The sequence below is a fragment of the Neopsephotus bourkii genome, unplaced genomic scaffold, assembly GCF_033783945.1.
Source record: "Neopsephotus bourkii isolate Nb327-2 ecotype Australia unplaced genomic scaffold, CSIRO-AGI_Nbou_v1 NB_272, whole genome shotgun sequence".
Lineage (NCBI taxonomy): Eukaryota > Metazoa > Chordata > Aves > Psittaciformes > Psittacidae > Neopsephotus > Neopsephotus bourkii.
Genome location: NW_026900781.1, coordinates 1,588,963 through 1,612,857, shown reverse-complemented (window position 1 = coordinate 1,612,857; position 23,895 = coordinate 1,588,963). Strand labels below are relative to the sequence as shown.

The 23,895-nt window shown below is 43.7% G+C and overlaps 1 protein-coding gene across 4 annotated transcripts in view; it reads left to right on the top strand.

The window, feature by feature from the left end:
* Window positions 1-10,788, top strand: part of NFATC1 (nuclear factor of activated T cells 1) — a 116,299-nt gene extending 105,511 nt beyond the window's left edge. For all 4 annotated transcript variants that reach the window (XM_061346365.1, XM_061346363.1, XM_061346360.1 and 1 more), the window contains one exon: window positions 9,150-10,788. In XM_061346365.1, coding sequence (XP_061202349.1) covers window positions 9,150-9,152 — 3 coding nt within the window. In that variant the 3' untranslated portion in view covers window positions 9,153-10,788. The remainder of the gene's footprint in view (window positions 1-9,149) is intronic.
* Window positions 10,789-23,895: the final 13,107 nt, after the last annotated feature.

Here is a 23,895-nt window from a genome sequence, read left to right as displayed (position 1 = left end):
TCTTATTTGGCTTTTTTAAAACTCTGAAATCAGTAAGTCATAGAGATTCTCTTCTTGCTTTTTCCTTCTGTACTCTCAGAATTTGGTATTTTTTCTAAAGCTAATCTGACACTTTTTTAGCACGTGGAGAAACCCCGTCTTGTGGTATGTGGTCAGGTCTGGGCTGATACAGATTACTATGTGAGGCCCAAAAGGCTGGTGCCAGCTGGCATCAGAAATAGACAATGCTGGAGTGGATGTGTGCACATGGGATGGTCCTTTGGCAGGGCAGGAGGTCTCCAAGTAGCAGCCTCCAGCATCGGGCTCAAAGCTTTCCATCATGGTCCAGACCCACTACCCCTCTTCCATTCACTGCCTGTAAATTTCAGGAGCTGCCAGCCCTTGGGGCATCAGGAAGGCTTTAACCTTGCTCTTCTGCCTATGGGTGCTTTGAGAGCCTCATGTCTCAAGTGTTGCCTATGCCACGGTTGACTGCTAGTTGTGAGATACTGCAAACCTTGTGGGATGGGATCAGAAATATGAGAGTAGGAAGGAAAAAAATGAGGTTTCATTTCTGTTGCATTCATGTTTTAATAAATGCTGCCAGAGACGTCTGGAGGCTGAAAAACAGGCAATTGCAGAATTGCTTTAAATTTGTTTCAATTTTGAATCCATACTTGTCATGCTTCGGGGCATTAGTTTTGAATGCCAGGGTCTGACAACACTATTTTACTGTTGGGCGCTAAACCAGAAAGTAAAACTGATCACCACGGTCAGTTTGTATTGCTGTATTTGCTACAGCGGGAGCAAATTGCTGTTGACTGTAGCAAAGCGGTGCGTGCTCTTCCTTATTCCTTCCTGACTGGTACCTACAGAGCTTCCAGCAGTATCGACCTCTGGTTTTAGGTAGCATTTGCGTAGTTCTTCTGTTATGTGGAAATTTTGTGTAAAGTGTAAAATACATCTGTTTTGTTTCCCTTACAGATGCTCTCAGGAACGTAAACACATAATTTTGGTTAAAATGCGGTTTATTTCTCCGTTGCCCAGCCCTACCCTCACACGTGTGTGTATGTGTGTGTGTCAAAAGTGGCTTGCATCATACTGGGGTAGATCCTGCAGCCATTGCAGAGCCCAAACCCCAGCTTCTCCAGGCAAGGTTGGCCTCAGTAAGGGCTACTGAAAATGCCTGTTGACTCTCTGATTCTCTGGTATAAGAGCTAAAGCAGGTTGAGTACGGCCACCCTCAAATTAGGAGTAAAAACGAGCTAAAGCTTAGACCCCAGTGTGCTGGGAATCACTGTGGCTCTGCTGATCTCTACACTAATTCCCAGCAGTTGGGGAATTAATCTCTAAATGTTTGCAGAGCAGGAGACGTAGGGCGTTTTCTAGGGTTGCATATGGGAGGGATGAAAAAAATCCAAACCCAGGAGTTGTGGTGCGATAGGATGGGACTAATTTAGTCTGGGCACCTAGTCAAGAGCCCCAGTTAAATTACTGCCACACGGTGCTGTCATCACACTACAGCAAGGAATCGTTCCTATTAGCCCTCCACAGTGCAGCCACTGTGGGAGATTTTGCATTTGTTTGGAGTTGTTGAGCTCAATAAGGCAGAGAGTAGAGCAGGTAGGAAAACAATTCCATGTTAATGGCTGTCATGCACAACAATACCATACATCGTGCCAAGCCAATGTTCGTATTGGTGGGATCATGTTTTATTAAAACCTGCTACTTGTTGCCACTCACTTGCTCCACTGTCCTATTCACTGTCTCCAAAAATAGCATGCCCTGTGGTGGTGGCTTATTGTGATTAAACAGATAAAAATAAGTTTAAGGTTTAAACACATCCAGGACACCTGAGGTAATAGAAGATCTGACTTCTTTGTGGAACGTGTGAAGTTATATTTTCCATTGCTTCACAAGACTTGTTTTGCTTGGTTTTTAATTCACTAAGCTTTAATGTGATCTATAGTTTTGCATTACATGCTGGCACCTCAGGAATTTGTATAATTTTCTGATTTGTTTTTTCATTCACAGGACAATACTTACTAGCTTTGGAAAAAAGAATTTCTCTAAGAGAGCCCTATTTCTTTTCAGTGATTTTGTTTGTTGCAGCTTTTGTATGTCAGAAAAGACAGAAGTCAGGAAATAGGTACCTTGATAAAAAGTGTAGGATTTTTCTCGTGGGATAGAATTTATACCAGGAGCTTCATTTCTTTACTCACTGTATGTGTGACTATATTTAACCATTTTTCTCTTTAAATAAAATCTGTACATGAAGATAAGAGGAAACATTTTTTTACTCCTGCATTTCTGCTTCCTCTGCATTTATTTGTAACGTTGAATTCCTATTCAGTGGTGCTAGCATGAAGAATTTCATTTGAAATGAAGGGCATACGAAAGCACAAGAACCTGATGGAGCAAGATGTGGCATTGCTGGTGGAAAAATGCGAGGGCAGTAATTATAGACAGCAAAGTGAACGTCATACTATGAAGAATTGCTACAGGTAGCATGGTGTCAGCGTCAGACTTGTAGACTCACTCCGGAGTTATGTTTCCCTGTTCTTATACTGAATAGTATATATGTATATAGTATATCACTGACTGCATAGTCAGAGCTGTACTCAGTGAAGAGGAGAACACAATCCCTGCTCCACAATGCTTGTGACCGGTGAGCTGTCGCCAACAGTGGAAATTCAGAGCACTTAGGGGTATGTCCATACTGTGTAATGATGTATTGGAGAGTTCCCTGACTTGGATGTCACTGTAGTTGTACTAATGTAAGGCTTGACTAGTGAATTCTGCTGGAAGACAAAAGCGATGAACCAAACCAAGGCAGTTTTGCTTCCAGGACTGCTGCTCATTTCTGGAGATTGCTCAAATGTGACACCTAGCTGTGCAGTTTGACCAGCACCAAACATGGTCCAAACGTGGGCAATTACACCGATCTGAAAGATGAAGCATTGTTGTCTGGACATGGCAAAATCCAGACGTAATTTCACACAGGCTTTTCACACGTGTCCTGAAAGATGCAGCTGGTATTACTTGTATTTTCCATGACATATGCACCAGTCACAGCAGGTTGCTTTTGTTCATCTTTGGTGAGAAAGCATTATGATATCTGAATCTCCCGAACCTCAGATCTGCTCCATCGTAGAGATGGTGGTCCCCAGAGGTCACAGGTGAACAAGAAGTAACAAGCAAAGGTTTGTTAGTGAGCTGTGGAAAAAAGCTTGATGTGACCCTGAAGGCCTAGATGTCCAGGGAAATTCCATGTGGCTTTTCTATTGATAAAGAAACTAAAAACCATCCTGAAGGAATTGAGCTGATGCTGTTGCTATTTATGAAGGAACAGGGACATGTACATATCCAGTAAATCACAAGGTGTCAGCTGTGTGCAAAACCTCTCAGTGCCCTTTGGCTTCAAGTCTATTACACCCCTTAAAGAAGAGTGGAGCACAGAGCCACAGAGCTCCCATGTAAAAGAGAAGTGTGCAGTTGGAAAGGGGGGCAGCAGTAAACACAACCCACAACTCCACTACTCAGTCTACTTGTACAAGCCTTTCTGGGCTGCTGCTGCTGAAGTGGACTGAAATCAGTGGAAGGATGGTTGTTAACTTCCACATACTTTGGTGTGCGATGTGTGAAGAGATAGTGGCTTAACCCAGACAGAAATTGGACCCCTAATGTTGCCACTAACAAAGTGAACAGAGATGGGATATGTTTTCAGTTTGTTCCTTCCCAACACTGTTGAATTGTCTGTTTGACCATAGCTCTCTGCTCACCATCCATTTGTTTCAGATTCTTGGGAACATTCACTCCAAGGAGTATGAAGTCTTCCAGGCTTTTGTATTTGTAGCCCCAAAGAGCTCCTACACTGCGGAAACCTACCGCATGTACCTTCCCCCCGCACCACTGACCTTGTAGCTTCTTTGAGTGAGATCAGTATCTGAGCAGAAAGGCAGAATCTCAGAAGAACAGGTATTCCATTAAAACAAAAGGCCACAATGTTACCCGTGTTACTAGTCAGATACAAGGAAAGCAGAAATCTGTAGAAATTTAAAGTTTTGCCAGTTGATGGAATCCATGTACAGCCACCAAATGTTAAAAATATTCCATTTCCTATGAAGTTCACATCTATATATGGAACCCACATTTGTTCAGATATATCTGGTTGTCCTGTTCCATGCAAGAACCCGAACTGTTGCATTGGTAAGACACTGATTTTGCTAATTAGCAAAGCAAAAATTTCCATTGCAAGGGCATTTTAAAGCAAAATTAAAATACAAGAAGAAAAAACTCCTTATTAAACTAAAATGTGGTGTAACAGCTCACCACATCCTGCTACTGTGGCATCTGCTGTTTAGCAAAGGAAAGGTTCCTCTTTCAGATGCCTTGACAGGTAGAGAGGTCACGTGTTACCTGCATTTCTCATCACTATTATTTTTTTTACTTTCTGTCAGTGGAAAAGCTGAACATGACAATGGAAAACCATCAGTTGAGGGAAGGCATTGTGGGGAACTGTAGGTGTTAGCTATAAAAGCGACAGTGGCCCCCCTCCCCAAAGCCAGCAGAAAAACAGTGAAAAAAATCTGATGACAAAGGTGCTGTAAATCATTGTACTCAGCTGTTTGATCTGATAGGGATTAACATGTTGCTTTAAGGGAAGTTTTGCGCTAATGTAGGCATTGAAAATTAAACATCTTGCATGCTGTTCCAGATCTGCTGCTAAGCTGTATGTAGGACCTTCAGCAAGACAGGTAATCCTTTGGCTCTCATCTGTCTGTAAAACGGGTCTCTTTGAGTACTCAGGTTATGTTGTTTTAAAAATGAGCATAAAGCCTTTGCAGCCTTTCTTCAAAAAACAACATTCAAAACACAACTGCTTCTGGAATGGTACTTAGATGTGAACGGATCTGTATCCAAGCAGCAGCAGAATCAAAGACCAGCATTTGCTATAGGAATGAAGCTCAAAACCAGTCCAAAATACCACTTGCACTGAATACTGCTGTTCTGTGGAGCACACACAATCCTCCTGTAGTAACAGGTTTGTAAGCCAAAACCTAAGCATTCAAAACAGCAGCCAGCTGACTCTCCTGAAAAATAAATTAGACATTTTGTTAGAAAGGTGGTAACTAAGTGAAAAACACCAGTTACTTTCTCTCCATGAGCAGTATGTCTTACCTCTCTGGGGAATTCTGCAGTAGTCCTACAGGACCAAGTGAAGCTTTGAGGTTACCAAGGAGGAGTATGATGGGCAGCAAAGGAGATGGTGAACAGGGACCAATCAGCTCGTTCACATGATGCATGAATTAAATTATCAAGAAGCAAATTTAAACCAAGAAGAAAGTACTTTTGCCACCAGCACATCCCTGAACTGTGGAACCTGTTGCTGCAGGAAACTGTGAAGGCCAAAACAGGTTCAGAAGGTTATTAGAAAACTTAATAGAATAAAGTTCATCAAAGCTCACTAGAAATGAGCATGCAGAATTCCTGTTGCTCACTAAGCCCTTCAGCAGAGTAAAGGTGTACTAGAGAATTCATCTCTGGGGGTGTACCTGGTTCCTATGCTCTTTCCCAACAAATTGGCTGCTGGCCATTTTGGTTGATGTGACACTGGTACAGACAGACATACAGGATGCTTCAGATGGCAGAGCCATACTTCAGGAACAGAATTTTGATTTGCTGTTGGGAAGGACAATCTTGGGTCAACCTACAACAAGAATATTTGAGGTTTTCTTAAAAAAATCTAAAAATCAATTTTTGGTTGAACAGAATATTCCAAAATATTCCATTTGATCCAAAATAAAACATTTCCTAACATGTAACGAAAGACTTAATATGTTTTGGACTATTAAAAGAAGCAAATTTTCCAGAAATGTAAAATAAAAAATGTCGATGCTGAAGACTTTTGAAACTACTTTGAGTGACCCAAAACACATTTTTCCCCCAACAAGTTTTTGCTCAGCATTTGTTTCTCAGCCCTGGAGGGAGAAAGGAGTGTCTTCACAGGAGTGCTAGACCCTGCAGCTGGAGGTGGTGGAGAGCATCCTTCTGGCCAAACCCACCAAGTGTCTCTCAGGGCACATCACCTGCTTGCCACCTGGTTTCCCTATGTCCACACCCGCCAGAGGGTTTTCCTTCCAGCCTCAGGTGCTTTGGCGGGCAGCGTGGGAAAGCCCGCTCTGAGCACACTTCCCCTTTCAGCTCTCGTGTATAGTGCTCTCTGCTAGCAGTCTGCCTCTACAAGATCAGATGCTTTGCCAAATCACGTATTGCCCCACCTGGGCCTTCTTCTGTGTGCACCCTTGTCCCTCTCTGTAGGTTTTTTCCACTGCGTTAATTGGGAATTTTTGCATTTTCAACACTGTGCTGGGTAAAGGTAAACAGGCAACAGAAAAATAGAGACCTGTGTCTGAACTATGTCATCAGTGGTCCACCATGGATGAGGGAGATAATAAACATCCTCTTGGTGTTGTTGGCCCTGTTTTATTGTGAGATCTGGTGGCAATGGGTGCCCTTTAGTTGAGGTTCATTTTTCTCCCAAGTCCATGCTGACATCGTCTAGTGACTGTTGTTGAACTGCTCTCAGATGTTACATGAGGCCTCTGGACTTGACTGCTACTCATAAAGGTAGCAGAAGCCCACCTATGTTAAGAAAGTAACATAAAAATTAAGAATAAAGCTAAAGGTCTAATCTGTATCTTGTTTGAGTCAATAATGAAATTATGAGTTATTTCAGCTGGGGAAAGATTGGTTTGGCTGCGGAGATCTAGAGAGAATGCATCTGAAGGACCATGGGGGTCTTATGGGCTGAGACAAGGCACATGGGCTTCTAGCTGAAATGAAAAGTTTTGTCATCTCTAGGGTAAGCCATGTGTCCTACAGTGCTTGAGTGACAGAAGATTCAGGTGAGGGTACCTAGTGTGGCTGGAAAAGTCAGCCAAGTTTGGAGATGAACCTTTGGCTCTTAGACCCTCATGTCATCAAGTTTCTTCTGAAATACTTCTACTAAATGCTTCAATAGGAAAGCACGGGCTTGTGGGCTGGGGGATGTTACTTTTGAAAGTATTACTGAGTGAATCAAGCAAGAGTACCTCAGTGTGTGCTATAGCTTTAGTTTGAGATCTGAGTGCTAATCCTAGCTGAGATGGGGAGCTCCTTTCTTTTTCCACCTCCATGTCCCCTTCTGTGAAATACCAATGATGCTTAGTTCACATTTTGCTGAAGCACTTTGAAGACTGTACAAAGACTGGCAATAGCCTCGAGTAGTATCTTGGTTTTATTTGATATAACAGAAACTTTGAGAGAAAGTTAGCAAAACTGTGACACTGGCTGTCCTATATGAGGCTTTGTTTTCATTGTTGTGCTCAACACCAAGGTATCACTGCGTGGTTTTGCAGTGATACTTTGAGAAGTTTATCAAAGAAACTATCTTTACAAAAGCATCATGGAAGAGTCATCCTACAGAAGTGCGCTGTTTGCATTCAAGGTAGAGGCTCGATCCTGAAACCTGTCCTGAGTGTTGCAGCATGTAAACAGGGTAGCACTTCTTGCTGTGTTTGGACACATGCAAGGCAGTCTTTGACACAGAGCAGGAATTGCTGCTTGAGTTTGTTTCCGTTGTTTGGTAATATTAAAGATGAACTCCATGGCACTCTCAAGAGAAAGAAATGCTTTCTCTTCACATTTCCATACCACTCTTAGTTTGCTGCCATAAATAGGTAGTTGCAAATACAACTGATGTTTCCTTTCTGAAGTATGGTGTGCGTATCCACCAGTAGAGTAGAAGTGGTTTCAGTGGCCAGGACCTGTGACACAAATCCTGCCTGATTCATGTGCTGCAATTACTAAATGGGCAATGGGTCTGCAGGGAAAAAAAAAAAAAACAAAACAAAAAAAAAAAAAAAAACAAAAAAAAAAAAAACCCAAACCAACTAATTGCTTCAGGAAGTTGTTTTTAGACAGGCTTGGTCTTTTCCAGTAAATACAAGAAGTTATCTGGATGGCTGTGAACAGCAGCCCACGAGGAAAGGAAAACATGGGCTTTTCTGTGGTGCTTCCATGACGTGGGCATGTGTTTCCCACTCCCAGCAATGTCAGGGAAACTCAGAAGCAGTGATAGCCCTACTGATGGCATTTTATCTATCTTCATGTAAATCAGGTGGTGGCAGTCACTGCAGGGAGGTGGGGTGGAAATAAAAGGGATGTTGTGTAGTCCACTGTAGATGGCCTTTGCCAGGTTCAGTCATTTCCTGTCCATCTGCCAAAAATCACAAGCTGATAAATGGACATAATTGGAGTGTGGGAAACTGTATTGCTTGATGATCTGCAGGGGAGGGGGAAAAGAATGAAAGAAGAAATAAAGAAAACAACACTTTATCAGTGGAGATGCAGTCTGACTGGCTGATGCTGAGATAGGGGACCTTGTTTATTCTTTCCTCTGACTCTTGCCAAGGGTTTTAACTTGCTTGTCCCTCCCATCTGTCTCTGCGGATAGGAGCAAAGACTGTGTGTCCACGTGTGTTGGTTGCCATGAAAGGAGAGTATATATTTATATATGTTACCAGCTCCAGGGTCTGGGCAAGCATGCAGCAGTTTCTTCTCTTCTGTTTGTTTTGGGGTTGTTTTTTTTAGCTAATACCATCCGACAGTGGAAAAAATCAGCATGTGAAGTTGTATACTATCTAGACATTGCAGCTGCACATACCCAGGTTCGGTGGCTGGCAGCTTTCTGCCATCAGTACCTACCATGGCTAACATACTTTCCAAATGTTTGGGGGTTTTTTATGGAAGCAGTAGATTATTCTAAGATTTCCTGTGGTTCTCTTTACATTACATTTCGGAGCCAGTTCTAGAGCAAATTAAATGTTTTTTCTGTAACTGATTTGAAATGTTAAATATGTTGGATGCAATCAAGGATCCAGGATGCTGCTGTCTTGTGATGCCTGGTTTTACAGAATATTTAGCATGTGGATAACATTGGTTAATCCTGCTGGTTTGCACTTTGATCAGCCTGTACAAGCTATCTCATGATGTTACGCTTCCTGTTTGGAGCTGTACTGAAGCTGTCAAGGAACGGATGCAAATCTGGGGGGACTCTGTGCTGAAGAGAACTGTCTGCAGCAGCAGGATGCTAATCAATTCCTTTCTCTTGTTTTCTTTCTTTGCAGTAAATGAAATTATAAGGAATGACCTTTCCAGTACCAATGTCCATTCATAGCTTTCTGTACGGGCCTAATAGGAAATCCACACACACTTCTGACTCAGCTGGCATGTCAGCTCAAGTAGAGGGATACTGAATAGACTGAAGACATTGCCTGGTACCACTCTGATCTTCCACCTTACTGAATGTCAGGAACTGAAGATTTACCTCTTGCTTACAAAGAAGTAGCTCCTCAACTTCAACTGATGAAATAGCTTCTTTAAAGAAAATCATCTCGAAAGAAAGAGGAGGGGCGCATTTCATGGGACAAAACTAGGAAACAGCAAAATCGGAGTGCTTCTTCCCAGTGCTGATCTTTTTGGCATGGCACCGCTGGAATACAGCCCTGGAAGTGCCTTATTTTACCAGGTTGTGGCATCAGGGCATTTTTAATAAGCTTTGAATTTGCTACCATTAAAAGTGTTGGTAGGTGCAGAAACTATAGAGCTTACATTCTGGAGAGTGATAATTGGAAAAAAGCGTAGGACTCTGCAGCCAAGTAGGGAGAGCAATCCCTACTCCAGTAAGATGCGTTTATGAATTCCAGAATTTCTTCAGCTTTTCCTCTGCTGTAATGTACAGCCTATTGCCTTATTCTCAGTGCATTTCAAAAGCCTCCTGATTTGTCATCATCTCAGCTTTCTTTTACATATTGTCTTTATTATGTGCTAATGAATCATAGGGTTGTTAGCAGTAGCATGTTAAGGTTTTGATTTTAATCCGGCTTCAGTCATAGCACAAGTGAGTTGAATAGCACAAATTAAAAAAGGTTGATGGACAAAAAATTGAAATCTATCTTTTACATGATAGATGAATGTGTATGCATGTACATACATACTAGTATATATGCATATATTTATATATGACAAATAATATAGATGATTGCCTAGTGAGGGCACTGAATTTAGCAATAATTTCAATTTCTGAGAATGCATTTCAGATCCACAACAGATATTTCAGCTACTTCTTTTGAGGGTTTGTTGCACCTAAAGCAGGTATGCATTTTCTTTCCTCATGCAGTTAAGCAAGCACTTTAGATAGGCAAGAAGGATGCATACAACATACGTGTTATTTACCAAATGGCAAAATACGAGTTATAGTAACTGTAAATACCATTATGGAAGAGTGTAAAATATTTGTTCAGTTATAATGTTATTATTCCGCAGAAGCCTTATAACTCTCTGCTACGTGTATGAAAAAGAATGTTACCAAAAACCCACAAAGGTTTAACATGCAGCGCTGTATAGTGTGTTTTCAGATTAGCTAATGTTTCTGGAGCTACAGGTAGGCATGTAGTGTAGCCTTTAACATTGTATTTTTTACAATCAGCCGCTTATTATATAACTACAAACAACCTATTACTTCATATAACCAAAAAAAATTAAAAACAAAACTAAAATAAAATAGCATGACTTAAATTAAAAATGTTTAACATTAATATTGTGCCTTAGGAATCTCTGCCCCCTTCTGGAAGTACGCCTGAACTACACCTCCGTTCTCGGGTAGCTTCTTAACCCTAATGCAATGAAGATTGAACAGGTTTCACAAACAGGTGAAATCCTCCTAAGCGTTTTAAAACATTATTCTGTATAATTATGTCTTACTTTCTTCAGTAAAAAAATTTAAAGCCATATTTGTCACATTTGCACATTACTGTGAAGACATGAGAATATAATATGGCTATATGTACATACTATGCTGTTATTGGTCCTAATAATAGTCTGTTATTCCTCACCTGTTTAATCCCAGTTATTTACCCTGTATTTAGCATTGTAGACGTTGCATGAAACATTTCTTATAGATTGCCATATGAAAAGTTAAAAAGCTTGACAGATGTCAGCTTGACTTGTAGCTAGACAATAGATCCAATAAAGCAAAACGTTTTGCTGGAAGCTAGTCTTAGAGTGATTCATTTTATGTTATTGTGACAAATCTTCCTTTCTCATATAAAATAAGCATTTTTACATTATATACATATATAAAAATATATATCTCCATCTCTTCTATTTGAAGCTGTTTGCATCCTGCTGCATCCTGCTAATATAACTGTCAATATGGAAGTAAAGTCTCTTGTCAACAGACTCTTCTTCATTTCCCCCCTGCATTTGAAGTTATTGCTGCCAAGGAGAGAAAATGATATGTGATATAATTCTCAGATTTTATTCTCCCAGTATTTCAGAAATGTCAACAAAACGTGCATGGAGGAATCTCTGGTTATGCCAAAGCATTTTTTTATTCATACACATCAATGCCTTGGATGAGGCTTTTAACAATACAGAGCAATACACACACAGAGAGACACGCCCTCCACGTGTTCACATTTCAGCAGTAATTTTAGCAAGGTTTTCAGCTGTATGGTTTGGGTATGTTGCACCTCCTTCATCCTTCTTTTTATTTTCTTCTTTATTTTGGAAAAAAAAGAAAACAAAAAAAAAAAAAACCAAACAAAACCAACCTGTTACTTTTAAGCCTGGATAATGGAAGATTATGCATCTCTTGTATATGTATTCATAAAATAAAAATGAAAGCAGAAATATTTTCCGTATGAGACTGCTATCTTGTTTTTGTACATGTGTTATGGTTGTTGCTGTCAGTTTATGAAAATGGTTTTCATCAGCCCTTTTTGAAAACAAAGCAAAACCAAAAAGCCACAATGCGCCAAGCCTAGAGAGTAGTCCTGGTAGGTATGTTCAAAAAGACTTTTGCCAGGGATGATTCTGTCTATTAAAAAAATCCCTCTGGATGAATTTTAAGTGGTGAAACAACTTACGTTTTTAATCATGCAACAAAGTACTTGCATCTGGATATATTGCTTGGACAACAGTTTCTTTTGCTGCCCCTGGAACTGGTCCTGAAATGCGTGGGTTATAAGGGTAGGCTTCGGATCTGTGGTCTTCAGTGTGGTAGGTACAAGAGACAGTTTTGCTAAGCTGGAGGCTTTCATAGCTCTGTGAGAGGAGGGCTGCCCACAGATTGGCAGAAAGAGCTGGCTTGCCATGAGCTGCATATGTGTGGTGGATCTGTATGATGGGTCCTACTCCTGAATCCCTCTGCTGCTCTGCCCTGAAGGAGAAGGGTCAACGAAGAGGGTGTCAGCTTGGTCAAAGCTGGGCTGAACATGGATCTGGGTTTCTAGTCACCTCATCAGGTGACACATTTGTATGTACCAACGGGTGACACCTGATGGGACAAAACATACAGAAATGCTGGAAAGACATGACCTGCTTTTCTTCCTGTGAGTAAAGGGTGACACATCCCGCTCACTCACACCTGGCTTCCCTGGGGCTGCTGTCCCAAACCCTTCACAATTTAAGGGAAGGCAGATGCTCCAAACCTGTTAAAACCCAAATATAGCCCAGCTCTTCAGAGGTCAGTCAAAATGCTCTTCCTCTGCTTTTCTCTCTGAATGGTGGAAAAATAGTGACTTTTACACCTCATGTGGACGGCATGAGCCGTATTGTTGGTGAGGTTCCTGGAAAAAGGAAAATACTGAAAACTCATTCACAAATTCGCTATGTTTCCTGGAGACTCTGGCATCATTTTGTATCAAAGCAAAATGTCTGGCCACATACCGAATTCATCTAAGCAGCATACTTTGTTCATTGTGCTACCTGGTTTCCTTTGAGCTTCCTTTCCCTCTCATTTCCACACAACCCCTCCTCAAAGCACAGCAGACCCAAGCATTAACCACATCTTGACCAGACTTCTTTAAGCAAAAATAGCCTTTTGCAAACCCCTATCTGGCTACTTTCATTCATAACCAAAGCAGAAGGTGAATCCCACACATCCATCTGGTGCTGTTTGAATGAATAGCCTTGCTGGAGTCATGCCTTTGAGATTTATTCCTTTCCCGCTGAAAATGGCAAATTTCAAGGAGTTGAGTTTCTTGGACAGAGCTGTACCACCTTGAAGTTAAGCTTCCTTCACAATGTGTGCAATTTTATTGCATTCATCACTGTAAATAGATGGAATTTGTATCAGTAAAAATAAAAATCCCTCTCATCAAGTATATTACAGAGAAGCGTTAAGGTCAATGGCATAAGATCTTACTGGTTTATGTAGCTCTTTTTAAAGAAATGGTCTAATTTTATGTCAGAAGCTGTGATTGGATTGTTCATCAAACTAAAGTGAGCCCCGTCTTCTCCACCTTTCCATGTGCCCAGTATGGAGATCAAGCATTTGCCCATCTTAATTTGCCCGTACTGGTTCCTCTTTCTCAGCAAGTTAATGCTTTTCTTCTTTGACCCTCTTTCCAAAATAGCATAAAGGTTTTGATTCTCTTCTTTTCAGGTAGCCAAATAATTTGCTCAGAGTAGATCAGTTACAGACTCTCATACTGTTGGCTTTAACTACAAGCTGATACTGATTCCAGAACCAGCTTTTCTTTGGCCAAAGAGGCTATATTTTTGTACTGTTGCAACCTCATGGAACTTTTAACAATTCAAATGGTTGCATTCTGAGGATTTAAGGCACTGATAGTATACATGGCAATTGGCATCACCACGGGTACCTTAGCTTTTGTCATTTAAACTGAAAAGTTGCTGACTGCAGCACTTCCTTAGCTACTTTGAAGGGCAGGCAACCCACAAGCCACTCTTTGCAGATGTGGCAAATTCATTTTCAGTTGTTTTAGGAAATCCCTTTTTTTTTTTTTTTTTCATCTCATGGGAAGAGTTTCCAAAAATGCTGTCAGCATCAGTTTCCAGCACGTCTTCTGCAGCCTCTGTACCCAGCCCATTTCCAGTGCCACTGGCAAAGGGCTTTTGGCTTGAAATTAACAAAGAGCAAACACTGACAATGGGTGTCAGTGGCAGAGCTCAGGGCTTACTCTCAGCCCAATGGCCAGTTCATTGACTTGACTTCACTGGTCCATAGCTTCCCCACCAGGAGCAGCCACCAGCTGGGCAGTCATGCACTTCACACAGCTGGTTTAAGCTGCCTGGGTGAATGTGCCCTATGTGTGCTGCTGGGGACACCACAGGTCCGTGATGCTAAAGGAGTTTGTAAGCAAGCTTTTGGCATCTGAATAGGGTGAGGGTTTGCTTCTGCTGGTGTCACTCTCTCGGCTTTCCTATGGGGGTTCTGCTGGTTTCTGCCTGCTTGAACCATCCCTGGACCATCAGGCTGGTTGGGATGGGGGCACGAGGACTTGCTAGCTGGGAGGTTGTTTGCCTGTCACTCCGGGAGGTCCCGGGAGAACACTCTGCATTTTCAGATGCATTTCTAGGCCCTTCACTGGTGACATTTACAAACCCAACTCCAAGAATACCCATGGTTGAGGTTGTTCCAAAATTCAATGCAGTGTTGTTCCCATCCAGCTGAGGGGTATTCCAATAACACCAGTTCCATGGTACTGGGGGAGAGCAGAGATCTCTGGGCCTCACCAGAAAATATTTCAGTGCTTGGCAGGAATTTTTTAGCTGGGATTTTTCAGTTTGTTTTGGTTTTAAACAGGAAAAATGACATTTCCTCCAACACGAAATCTTTTGCTCTGCTTACCTTTTTGCTTCTTTTTTTAATTTTCTGCTCAGAAAATACAAACCTCACATAATTTTGGATCAGGTTGATCCAAACTGCACCTTCTTTCCCCCCTCTCCCCTCTTCAAATCTCTGGGCTGGGCTGCTTTCCCAGACCATGGCTCTCCCTCCACCCAAGCAGAGCCGCACAGGCGTCACATGCATGCTGCCTCTGCCCAGTTTCTTGAATGGTTTCTTTACAGGAAACTCCTCATGGATCTTTCCTGCCTCCCTGGCCCCCTTCCAAGGCTCCTGCCTGGGCTGAGCTGCTCCAGCCCACTGCTCTCATCCTCCTGGCAATCTCTTCCTTTTATTATTTTTACTTTTTTTTTTTTTTTACTGCAAGCTTCTTGTATATTTTACCATATAAAACAGATTGGCTCTAGCTGGAAGATGACAATAAATTGAGCACACACCTTTTAGTGGATTGAATTAATTGCTCCCATTCTTTCCGCCCACCCCATGCACAGGCAGCCACCCCTCTGGTTTTTAACCCTGTCTGCCTTGCCAGCGCACCAGGATGTCTCCTACCTAGCACCAAGCTCCTTGTGAAGTACCCCACAGCAAGAGCCTGGAGAAACTAGCTCTACACGCAGAGGGACAGGGTTCATCACTGGTGATACAGGGGCTATAGCACATGGGACCTCATGAAGGACCTCACCAGCCAAGCAGTTCCTACTCCCACTGCTGGAGGGACAGTGCCTGGGAAGGACTGGCTCTGACCCGTAGCAACCACCCTGCCCTGCCCTCCTTGACTAGACTCCAGCCCACACTGTGCCTTGTCACAGATCGTTGATAATCCCTTAATTTAGTGGTGGCAAAAGTGTGTTCAGTGTGAAGAGCAGGAGAGGCAGAGGGAGGACGAACACCACATGGCACTAACCTAGTTGCCTTGAGCAACCTGGTCTAGTGGGAGGTGTTCCTGTCCATGGAACTAGATGACCTTAAGGTCCTCTCCAACCCAAACTTTTCTATGGTTCTATGATCTTATGACTGCAAGGCATGGGGCTTTCCATCTGGCAACGTCATGGGCTGGGCAGGGAGAGGAGACCTCCCGCAACACAGACCCATGAGGCCATGGCCACACTGCCTCTGCCAGGGGTGAGTGTGAGCCTGGGCGGCTGGGGGCTGAGATCAGCCACACTTCAGTGCACCTGTGGGAACAAACCCTGTGCCAGTGTGCCCATGGGACGTGCCCCAGGGAGACCACCCATCACCCTGTGATTAAAGTGGAGTTGCAGTGGTTTCTCTGTCCAGCAGCAGGAGGGGACGGGATGAAGGGGCTCCAGGGGCAAGGCTGTGCAGCAGCAGTGGTGTGTGGGAGGGACCAAACTCTGCCTGACTCCCGGGATGAGTCTCTGCAGTGGGTGTATGAAAACTCATCCTCGTTTCTCTTTAACTTTCCAACTCAGCAGTGTGCCTGGGCAGAGATGCTGTGGAGGGGAACCCCAGTACCATTTCTCTGTCCCTCCTTGTCCTCAGGAGCAGAACCACCCCATCAGCAGGGAAGTGCCCCTGGGAGCAGGAGGCACCAGGTGGGTTTGGGTGCTCTGGTGCAGCCACTCACACAGCTCCCCCTGACCTCAGCCATGCAAATGACAACCTGAGCATCTACATAAAGATGCAGGCTGGTGTAGGAGTTTCTGGTTTGGTTTTCCCTGCAGTGCACGTTGCCATCAATGCTTTAGAAAGCCGATTTCAGGAGTGGTGAAAAAGATAAGAAAACTCTCACTCACGATTTAGAAACTCAGTAGTTTCAGGGTTTAACATGTAGGGATGAGTACGCAGGTGCACACTGGTGGGATGGGATGGGAGGTGGGTTCTACCTTTCTTGCAGTCTACATGGCTGCTGAAGCACAGGGGTGAAGTACCTGGCCCATAGCCAGGGCCACCTTTCTTTCAGTGATGACAGAACCACATAGAATCCTATGATGGCTTGAGTCAGAAGGGACCTTAAAGCCCATCTGGTTCCAACCCCTGCCATGGGCAGGGACACCTTCCATGAGAGCAGGTTGCTCAAAGCCCGCGCAACCTGGCCTTGAGCCCTGCCAGGGATGGGGCAGCCACAGCTTCTCTGGGCAACCTGTGACAGGGCCTCACCACCCTCACAGGGAAGAACTTCCTCAGATCCCATCTCAGTCTCCCCTCTGTCAGTTTAAAGCCATTCCCCCTTGTCCTGTCCCTACAGGCCCTTGTCGAAAGCCCCTCTCCAGATTTCTTGTTGGAACCATTAGGACCTGAAAGCTGCTCTAAGGTCTCCCCAGAGCCTTCTCTTCTCCAGGCTGAACAAGCCCAGCTCTCTCAGCCTGTCTCCATAGCAGAGGTGCGCCAGCCCTTGGAGCATCTTTGTGGCCATCCTCTGGACTTGCTCCAACATCTCTACAACACTTGAACATCCATGTGATCATTCAATACCGGTGATAATCTTGCTCTGATGTACAGTAGCAGGCACCAGAGACTTCTGGCAATACTCATAGGCACAGGGTTCCAGGGCATCTCTAGCAGTCATCCCAGCTTGCAGGGAGGGAATGCTTTCTTTAGCAGATTAACCTGTTGGTATTGCTACCAGTGAGCAACCAAGAGAGGCAGGAACCACTGTGTTACCAGGATGTATCAGTGAAGCAGATTGCCACACAGGGAAAAGCATAATAAAAGCTTAGATGCAGTAAATAAATTCTGGTTTACCCAGCTCCTTCTAAAACATGTGGGTGTATGAAAAGGTAAGTAGAGAAGTAAAACTTATTGCTAAAAATAACAATGGAAAATGATTGTTACATTTGTGGTTCACATGTACATGGCCTGTATGAGTTTCATAAGCCTTAAAGAGTCAAAACAGAGCATTTAATTGACTAATAATGTTGAATAATTTCTGATATAACACAGTGTGTCTCTAAAACATTTTTGTGGCTGAACTGTGTATACTTCTGGTGACTCAAGTACACTATCTGAGCTCTAAAGCAGTGGTCAAGGCACATCACTTATCAGTGTTACCTACTGGTGCAGTGGTTGACCTAAAACCCCAACGCTTCCTTTCCCCACAGCAGGAGTTGTGAAGTGCAGAATAACAAACACACCATACGGCTGTCTGCTGACGCACTTCAATCCCAATGCAGATTACAGCACAGTCTTGCAGAGTGATGGAAAACACAGAAAGGCCTTTTCTTTCTAGACAGATCTTTATCAGCTTAATGTGTCTGAACTGCTGGGGTTGAAAGGAAAGACACTGAGGCAGCCTGACCCTGAGGTTTGTGGTTTTACACTCTAGTGCTTTATCTGGACTTCTGTGGCTACCCTGGTCGCATGTCCCCTCTTTGAGGGCACTCCTCAGGAGAGCAGAAAGGTATGTATGTTCGCCTCCCAGGGCAGGGGACCTTTCCTGCCACTGGCTCCTATGGATACACTACTGAGCGCTAGCTGAGCTGCTGCAGAACCAATATGATCTCAGCAGCCATCACGGTGCTTGGTCAAAACCCCTTGGGATTTTTTGATCCAAGAAATGAAAATTTTAGTCTCTTTGGGCCTTTCTTTTATGTGCTCAGAAGTGCTGACTGCACATTAAGCTTCTCATTTACTAAACCCAGTCAGTTGCACGACACAACACTGGACTGTACTCTGTGAAGGCTCTAAGTATCTTTGTTTCTTGAATTTTTCGTGCTTCACAGCCATGCTTCAAAACCATTACAAGGAATGAGTTTAAGCCTCTGTGGTCACACATGCAGTTCATCTGGACTGATACTCAGCTGGAAGATAAACCCAGTCAGTGCCTGGGGTTCCTCTCTCCTCCTGTCTTCCCACACTGCAGCTGCCTGTAGCTTGGCACTCAGACAGGCTTTGGCAAGGAACCACATCAGCAGTTCACTGGTTGTGCTGTCAGCACACCATGTGTCTTTCATGCATCCTGGTGAGTTGCCGAGGGTCCAGCCACCCCCAGCCAACCACGAAGAGCGAGCTGGGTTCATACTTGAGGGGTTCCTAGATGCTGAAGGCATTAAAACAAGACTTGAATGGATGGCAGTCACAGAACAATGCTGACCCTTGGAGGGCTTTTGACCTCCTGGTTGCTTGGAAGCTGACTGAGCATCGTAACACTAGAGGACCAGGCCTCTGTATAGAAATCCTGCCTGCTGGATGCTGTTCCCCTCAGCCCTAACCTTCCACATCAGGATGGGAAAAGAGCAATGTTTTACAGCTCTTGTTTTCTGAATATTCATTTGACATTACTCAATGGAGTTCAGTCAGTGCTCTTCTATAAGTGAAACCACACACCCCAGCACTGCCATATTCTGTCTCATAATGCAAGTTGCCATTGCAGACAGCATCAGTGCTGTTTTCAGCTGATGGGAATTTTCCAATTTTTGTTTTCTTCTATAAAACCTTGCATCACAATCCAAATGTTTAGGTACTGTGGGACTTTTTTTCCCCAACAAAACTAATTTTTCAATTAGTTAAAGAGTTACTCAAGAAAATACTGAACTTTGAAGGAGAGAAAAAAATAATCTCCTCCTTCTGCTGGCTCTATTGTTCACATCTTTGATTATTTTCTTCTTTCTGCAGACCACAAATTTTGCCCATTTAAAAGGAACCAGGCTGATTTTGATCTTCTACAAGTATAACTGCAGTTACTCCTGAATTATGCCAGAATAAGTGAGAACAGAATTGGGTTCAAAACCCTGCTTCTCCAAAGCTTTATGATCAAAGCTATGTTGTGCAAGAAACACTGAGGGGGTAAAGGGAACAGAGGACAACTAGCTTACTGCAGTCAAAACCAAAAGGGGTTAGCGCAGTAGCTGTGCTACATGCTCTGCACTTTGGCTACTTTACAGAAGAAAAAAGCTCATGTGCATCAGCCCCATCCTGGCTCTTTAGAGAGCATGAAGTTGCATCACTCTCATCCCAGCTGATTTTCAGGCTCCGTCTGGCCACATACTTGGGCCCATGGATGCTGATTCCCAGCATTTCAAAGCTCATCAGCCACCCTTCCTGACCTGGGACGTTTGGCTGAACTTCTGGGTCTGAGGTCACCCTCACTGTCCTCCCAATCTGTCCTTTTTCCTCCAGCAGGTCAGCAACTTACCCACATGCTACAGAGAGCACAGCAGTGGCAATCCCACAGTTTCCTGCCTCTGGCTTCTGCTTGTTTGAATGATGGAGAGACAAATCTGGAGAGAGAAACACACTGTGCACACTGGCTTACAGAGGGGTCTCATTTCAGATGGTGCAGAGCACTAAGGGATGTATGCAAATGGAGAAACCAGAAGAACTCAGTGAAAGGCTTTAACACACACTGCCAGGTAAGCAATAGATGAGTGACTGATGAGTCACTTGGCAGACCGTGAGTCAGGGGGTACTGTACAGGCTGTCACCAGGTTATTGGAGACTTTTTCCAGCCAGTGAAGCTTCACCAGGCTCAAGAAGTCTCTCTGCTGCCCAAATGGTCCTAACTGGCTGCAACCTGGAGAGGATTGAATAGGGTGAAAAGGAAATCTCAGTGCAGGGGCAATGATCACATTTATAAAGATTTGGACACAGATATTCAGTATAAATGCTGCTATCTTCAGTCTTACATTATTACAAGTTCTTAGAGCAGATACTACACAAAGCAGGAGTTGCTGCCACTTGCTCCTGAACACAATTGGGTGCACCTCATTGGGGAGTGCCTTTCCTACCAGGAGGAATAAGGCCACTATAGGCTGCTGCCTTCTTCAGCTGTCAAGATCACTGTGATGAAGAGCCAGCCTTTGCTAAGTCTGATCCTGTGGCCTTCACTATCTATATTCTGCTAATGCGTGTGGTTTGTGTCAAATGGAGCTAGGATGCTTCACAACCTAGCAACAATACATATTTACACAAACTGAAAGATTCCCAACGTAATCCTTGTCAAGGCTTTACTCACAGACAGAATAATGTTTAAAGACTGAAAGAAAAGGAACATGCCCAAAATTGTTTTGTTTTGTTTTGTTTTGTTCTTGTTGTGGTTCATACCTGGGGATGGTTTTGCTTCTTATTTTATAAGAAAGTTTTCTTTCTAAGTTTTATGTGTATTTTTTTTTCAGTTATGCTGTGTAAAAATAGAGGCCAGCACTGTTTATCTGTATCTATGCATGAAGGAATTATTTTAGAAGGCCTGTACCTACAGCACAATCCTTCCTTTCTGTAGTTTCCATCATGATTTCAAATGGCAAAAAGGAAGCTTTCAGAAGGAGTGTTCTGTCCAGAGCTTAGGACAGGGAATGCACCTTGCTTCCCAAATTTAAAAGGGGGGCAATATATGAAGTGCCTATGTAGTGAGGACAATGAAAAAAAAATAGTATTTCAGCTTTGGTTGCATACAATGTTTACTGCCAAATCTCTGAATGTGAGGTTTTGGTTTAACCCTCCTTTGCTCCCCTGTGGCTGAACTTTACAGAAGTTCCTGAAGCTCTAAGCAGTGCCTTCATTCCCGGTGGTCTTGAGTCCTGGTTGTTCTGCCAATGCGATTAAGCGTGGTGGATCCAAGCCTGCCCTGATGGAAATCCCTGCGGCTGTGGGGCCGTAACCCAAGCCACAGTTTGCCCAGCTCAATTTATGCTGTGCTGGACATGAACAAAGGCCTCGCTGACTGCAGCTCTCTGTGGAGCAACAGCCTCCAATCAAGATGCAACGTTACCACCAACAGAAAGAGATTACATTCACACTAGGAGTTTTGCTTCGCTTTAAATTGCCACCAGAGATTCATTTCTTTTCTTTTAATAGTTCTTTCTTGGCAAAATTTTCAGTATTCTGTTTTCTAAATGTGGGTACCCACATTATCTGTCTGGTCCTGCAGTTTATGGGCTCTATAATAATATCCACTCCCACTTCACCATTCACTTAAAGCCATAAACAGAAGACCTGAATATTCTGTTTGAAAATTTGGCTCAGCCTCTATGAGGATAGATTTAATAACAATAAATAAATAAATAAATAAATAAGAAAATACAAGAAAGAAGAGGGGGAGGTTTTGGAAAGGCTATGTTACGCTAACAGTCATAAAGCAGCCCCTGAAAGCAAGGCAGTGTCTGCCACTGCCAAGCAACCATATTTCATTACTTTGGAACCACATTTTAGGGCTCAGGCAGCTTGTTTAAATACATTTATAATGCCCCACCACCATGGATAGGCCTGCTGCAACCTTACCTTGGGTCTCTGTCATGTCTTGTCTGATGCTGTGGGGCAGTTACCTCCCAGCCCTGTGTATGGGGCTGCTGCTTATCCCAAGGGATGTCAAAGACTGCATGTGTAAGGATGGCTTGGCCATGCTCTGGAGCAGCAGGGTAGGGATGCAGCAGGCATCAGCCAGCTGTTAATGCACAAATCTGTTGCTATAGAAGGGAAGTGAGGAACAACTCCTGCAATTAGAAGCACAGAGGTGATTTTAAGTAGGTAGACTGCCAGAGCTGGTGATGTGCCAGATGGGATTTAGCCAGGACACTGCAGCTAACACCTGCATGGATACAAGAAATGCCGCGGGATCAATGACTTTGAGTGCACAAAGCCTCCCACCTCCTATGCCACCTCAAAGCTCTCCCCTCCAGAAGCAAATCACCGAGGTGCAACATCTGTTCTGCAGTTGACAACAGAAACATCATCATTATGAACTGGTCCAGTGAAGACTCAGCCTGAAAACCACAACCTAATGAACCTCCAGCCCCACACTGTGCAAAGGCTCTCAGCCCAGCGCGGGCTGATCCGGGGATGGTGGAGGCTAATGGAAAACCTCCCCTGCACACTGCCAGGCGCAGCTATCAGGCCAGCTTGATTACTGTAACGTGTGAGCTCCAACGAGAACATAGCAAAAGAAAAAAAAGAAAGAGCTGACCACAGGCAGATTTCTTCCTAACTGTGTCACTGGTGAATGCCGTGATTCCAAGTTGGAGGTGGGAGAAGGGGTTTGTTTTTACAAGAAACCTGTCGACGGAGAACAGAAAAATTTGAGGCAAATTTAGCAACTGGCTGAATTTGGCAAATACTTTCAGCTGGAGAAAATAGCTAGAATAGTTCAAACTTGGAGGGGGGAGTGGGAGAAGAGAAATTCTGAAAATCCATTATTTGCACAGCTCTCCTCCAAGGAGCTTGTATTATACTGCCCGCTACCAGCTGGCCCGAGATTTAAGTTGCCTAATATTTTCCGTTATAAAAGATTCTTTCAACATTTTTATTTTTTTAGAAGCTCTAACACCTCCATTGTTTGGAGCAGGCCCTTATAATTTGGCAGGGACAAAGCCCCTGGGCTATAGAAGTGCCTTTGCTTTCATCCATGAAATTCCAGTCAGGTTTGGCTGGATTGAAAAAAAAAGAAAAAACCTGTTAAAAATCACCATTTCCCTTCTCTCTCTTATGTGCCTCAAGAAAATATGCTGGCGAGCCGCCAGCATAGCAAGTGAACGTGAACGTTCTCATTAAATTGAGCCCAGGTTGTCACCAAAGCAGCCGTCCAGACTCTGCTGGGAATGTCTGGAGGCTTGCAGGGAAGCTGCAGCAGCAGGAGAAGAGTTGCGGGAGACCGAGAAGTACCCCGAGGAGTTTCCCCAACAGGAGAAGAAGGCAGAGAGGGGAAGGAGCTCCTCCTGCTCCTACTGTCATCGATTTAAAAGACCTGGCAAGCCAGCCTCTGTGCCCTAGGGCTTCTGCCCCTGCTTAGGCTGAGGAGAGTAGAGCCAAGTTCTTGCTCAGCCAGCTACAAAATAGCAAAACAAAGACATGCTCGTCTTTTTTCCAGCACCTTGCTCTTCTCCTGGGGAACATCAATCTTATCCTCTCCTCCCCTAATAATTAACCCTGTTGTTCTAACTGTATTCATCTATTCTGTGATTCTGAACAGACTGGGTTTGGTGTTTGTTGGGGGTGGGGTTTGCAGCACTGAGGAGGGGATAGTTGTCTTGGAAAAGTTTCTGGTCTACAGGTTGGACTGGGACCAGCCCAGAAGACTGTGCAGGAAGAGATGAGAACCCAGGAGCCAGACTTAGTAGGAAGGCAGCTTCCAAACAGCAGTCAGGAAATAGAAATGGGACCATGTGTACAGAAATGAGCCCAGAGAGCTAGTGGGAGTGGAATGGGAAATGGGAAAATTCGGACATCACTGTGTGGGAGACCTGGTGAAGGCCTGGAAGATCTGAAATAGCCAGTATAATACACTCCTGGCAGAGGAGACTGTATTATGAAAGTCAACATTGAGCAGA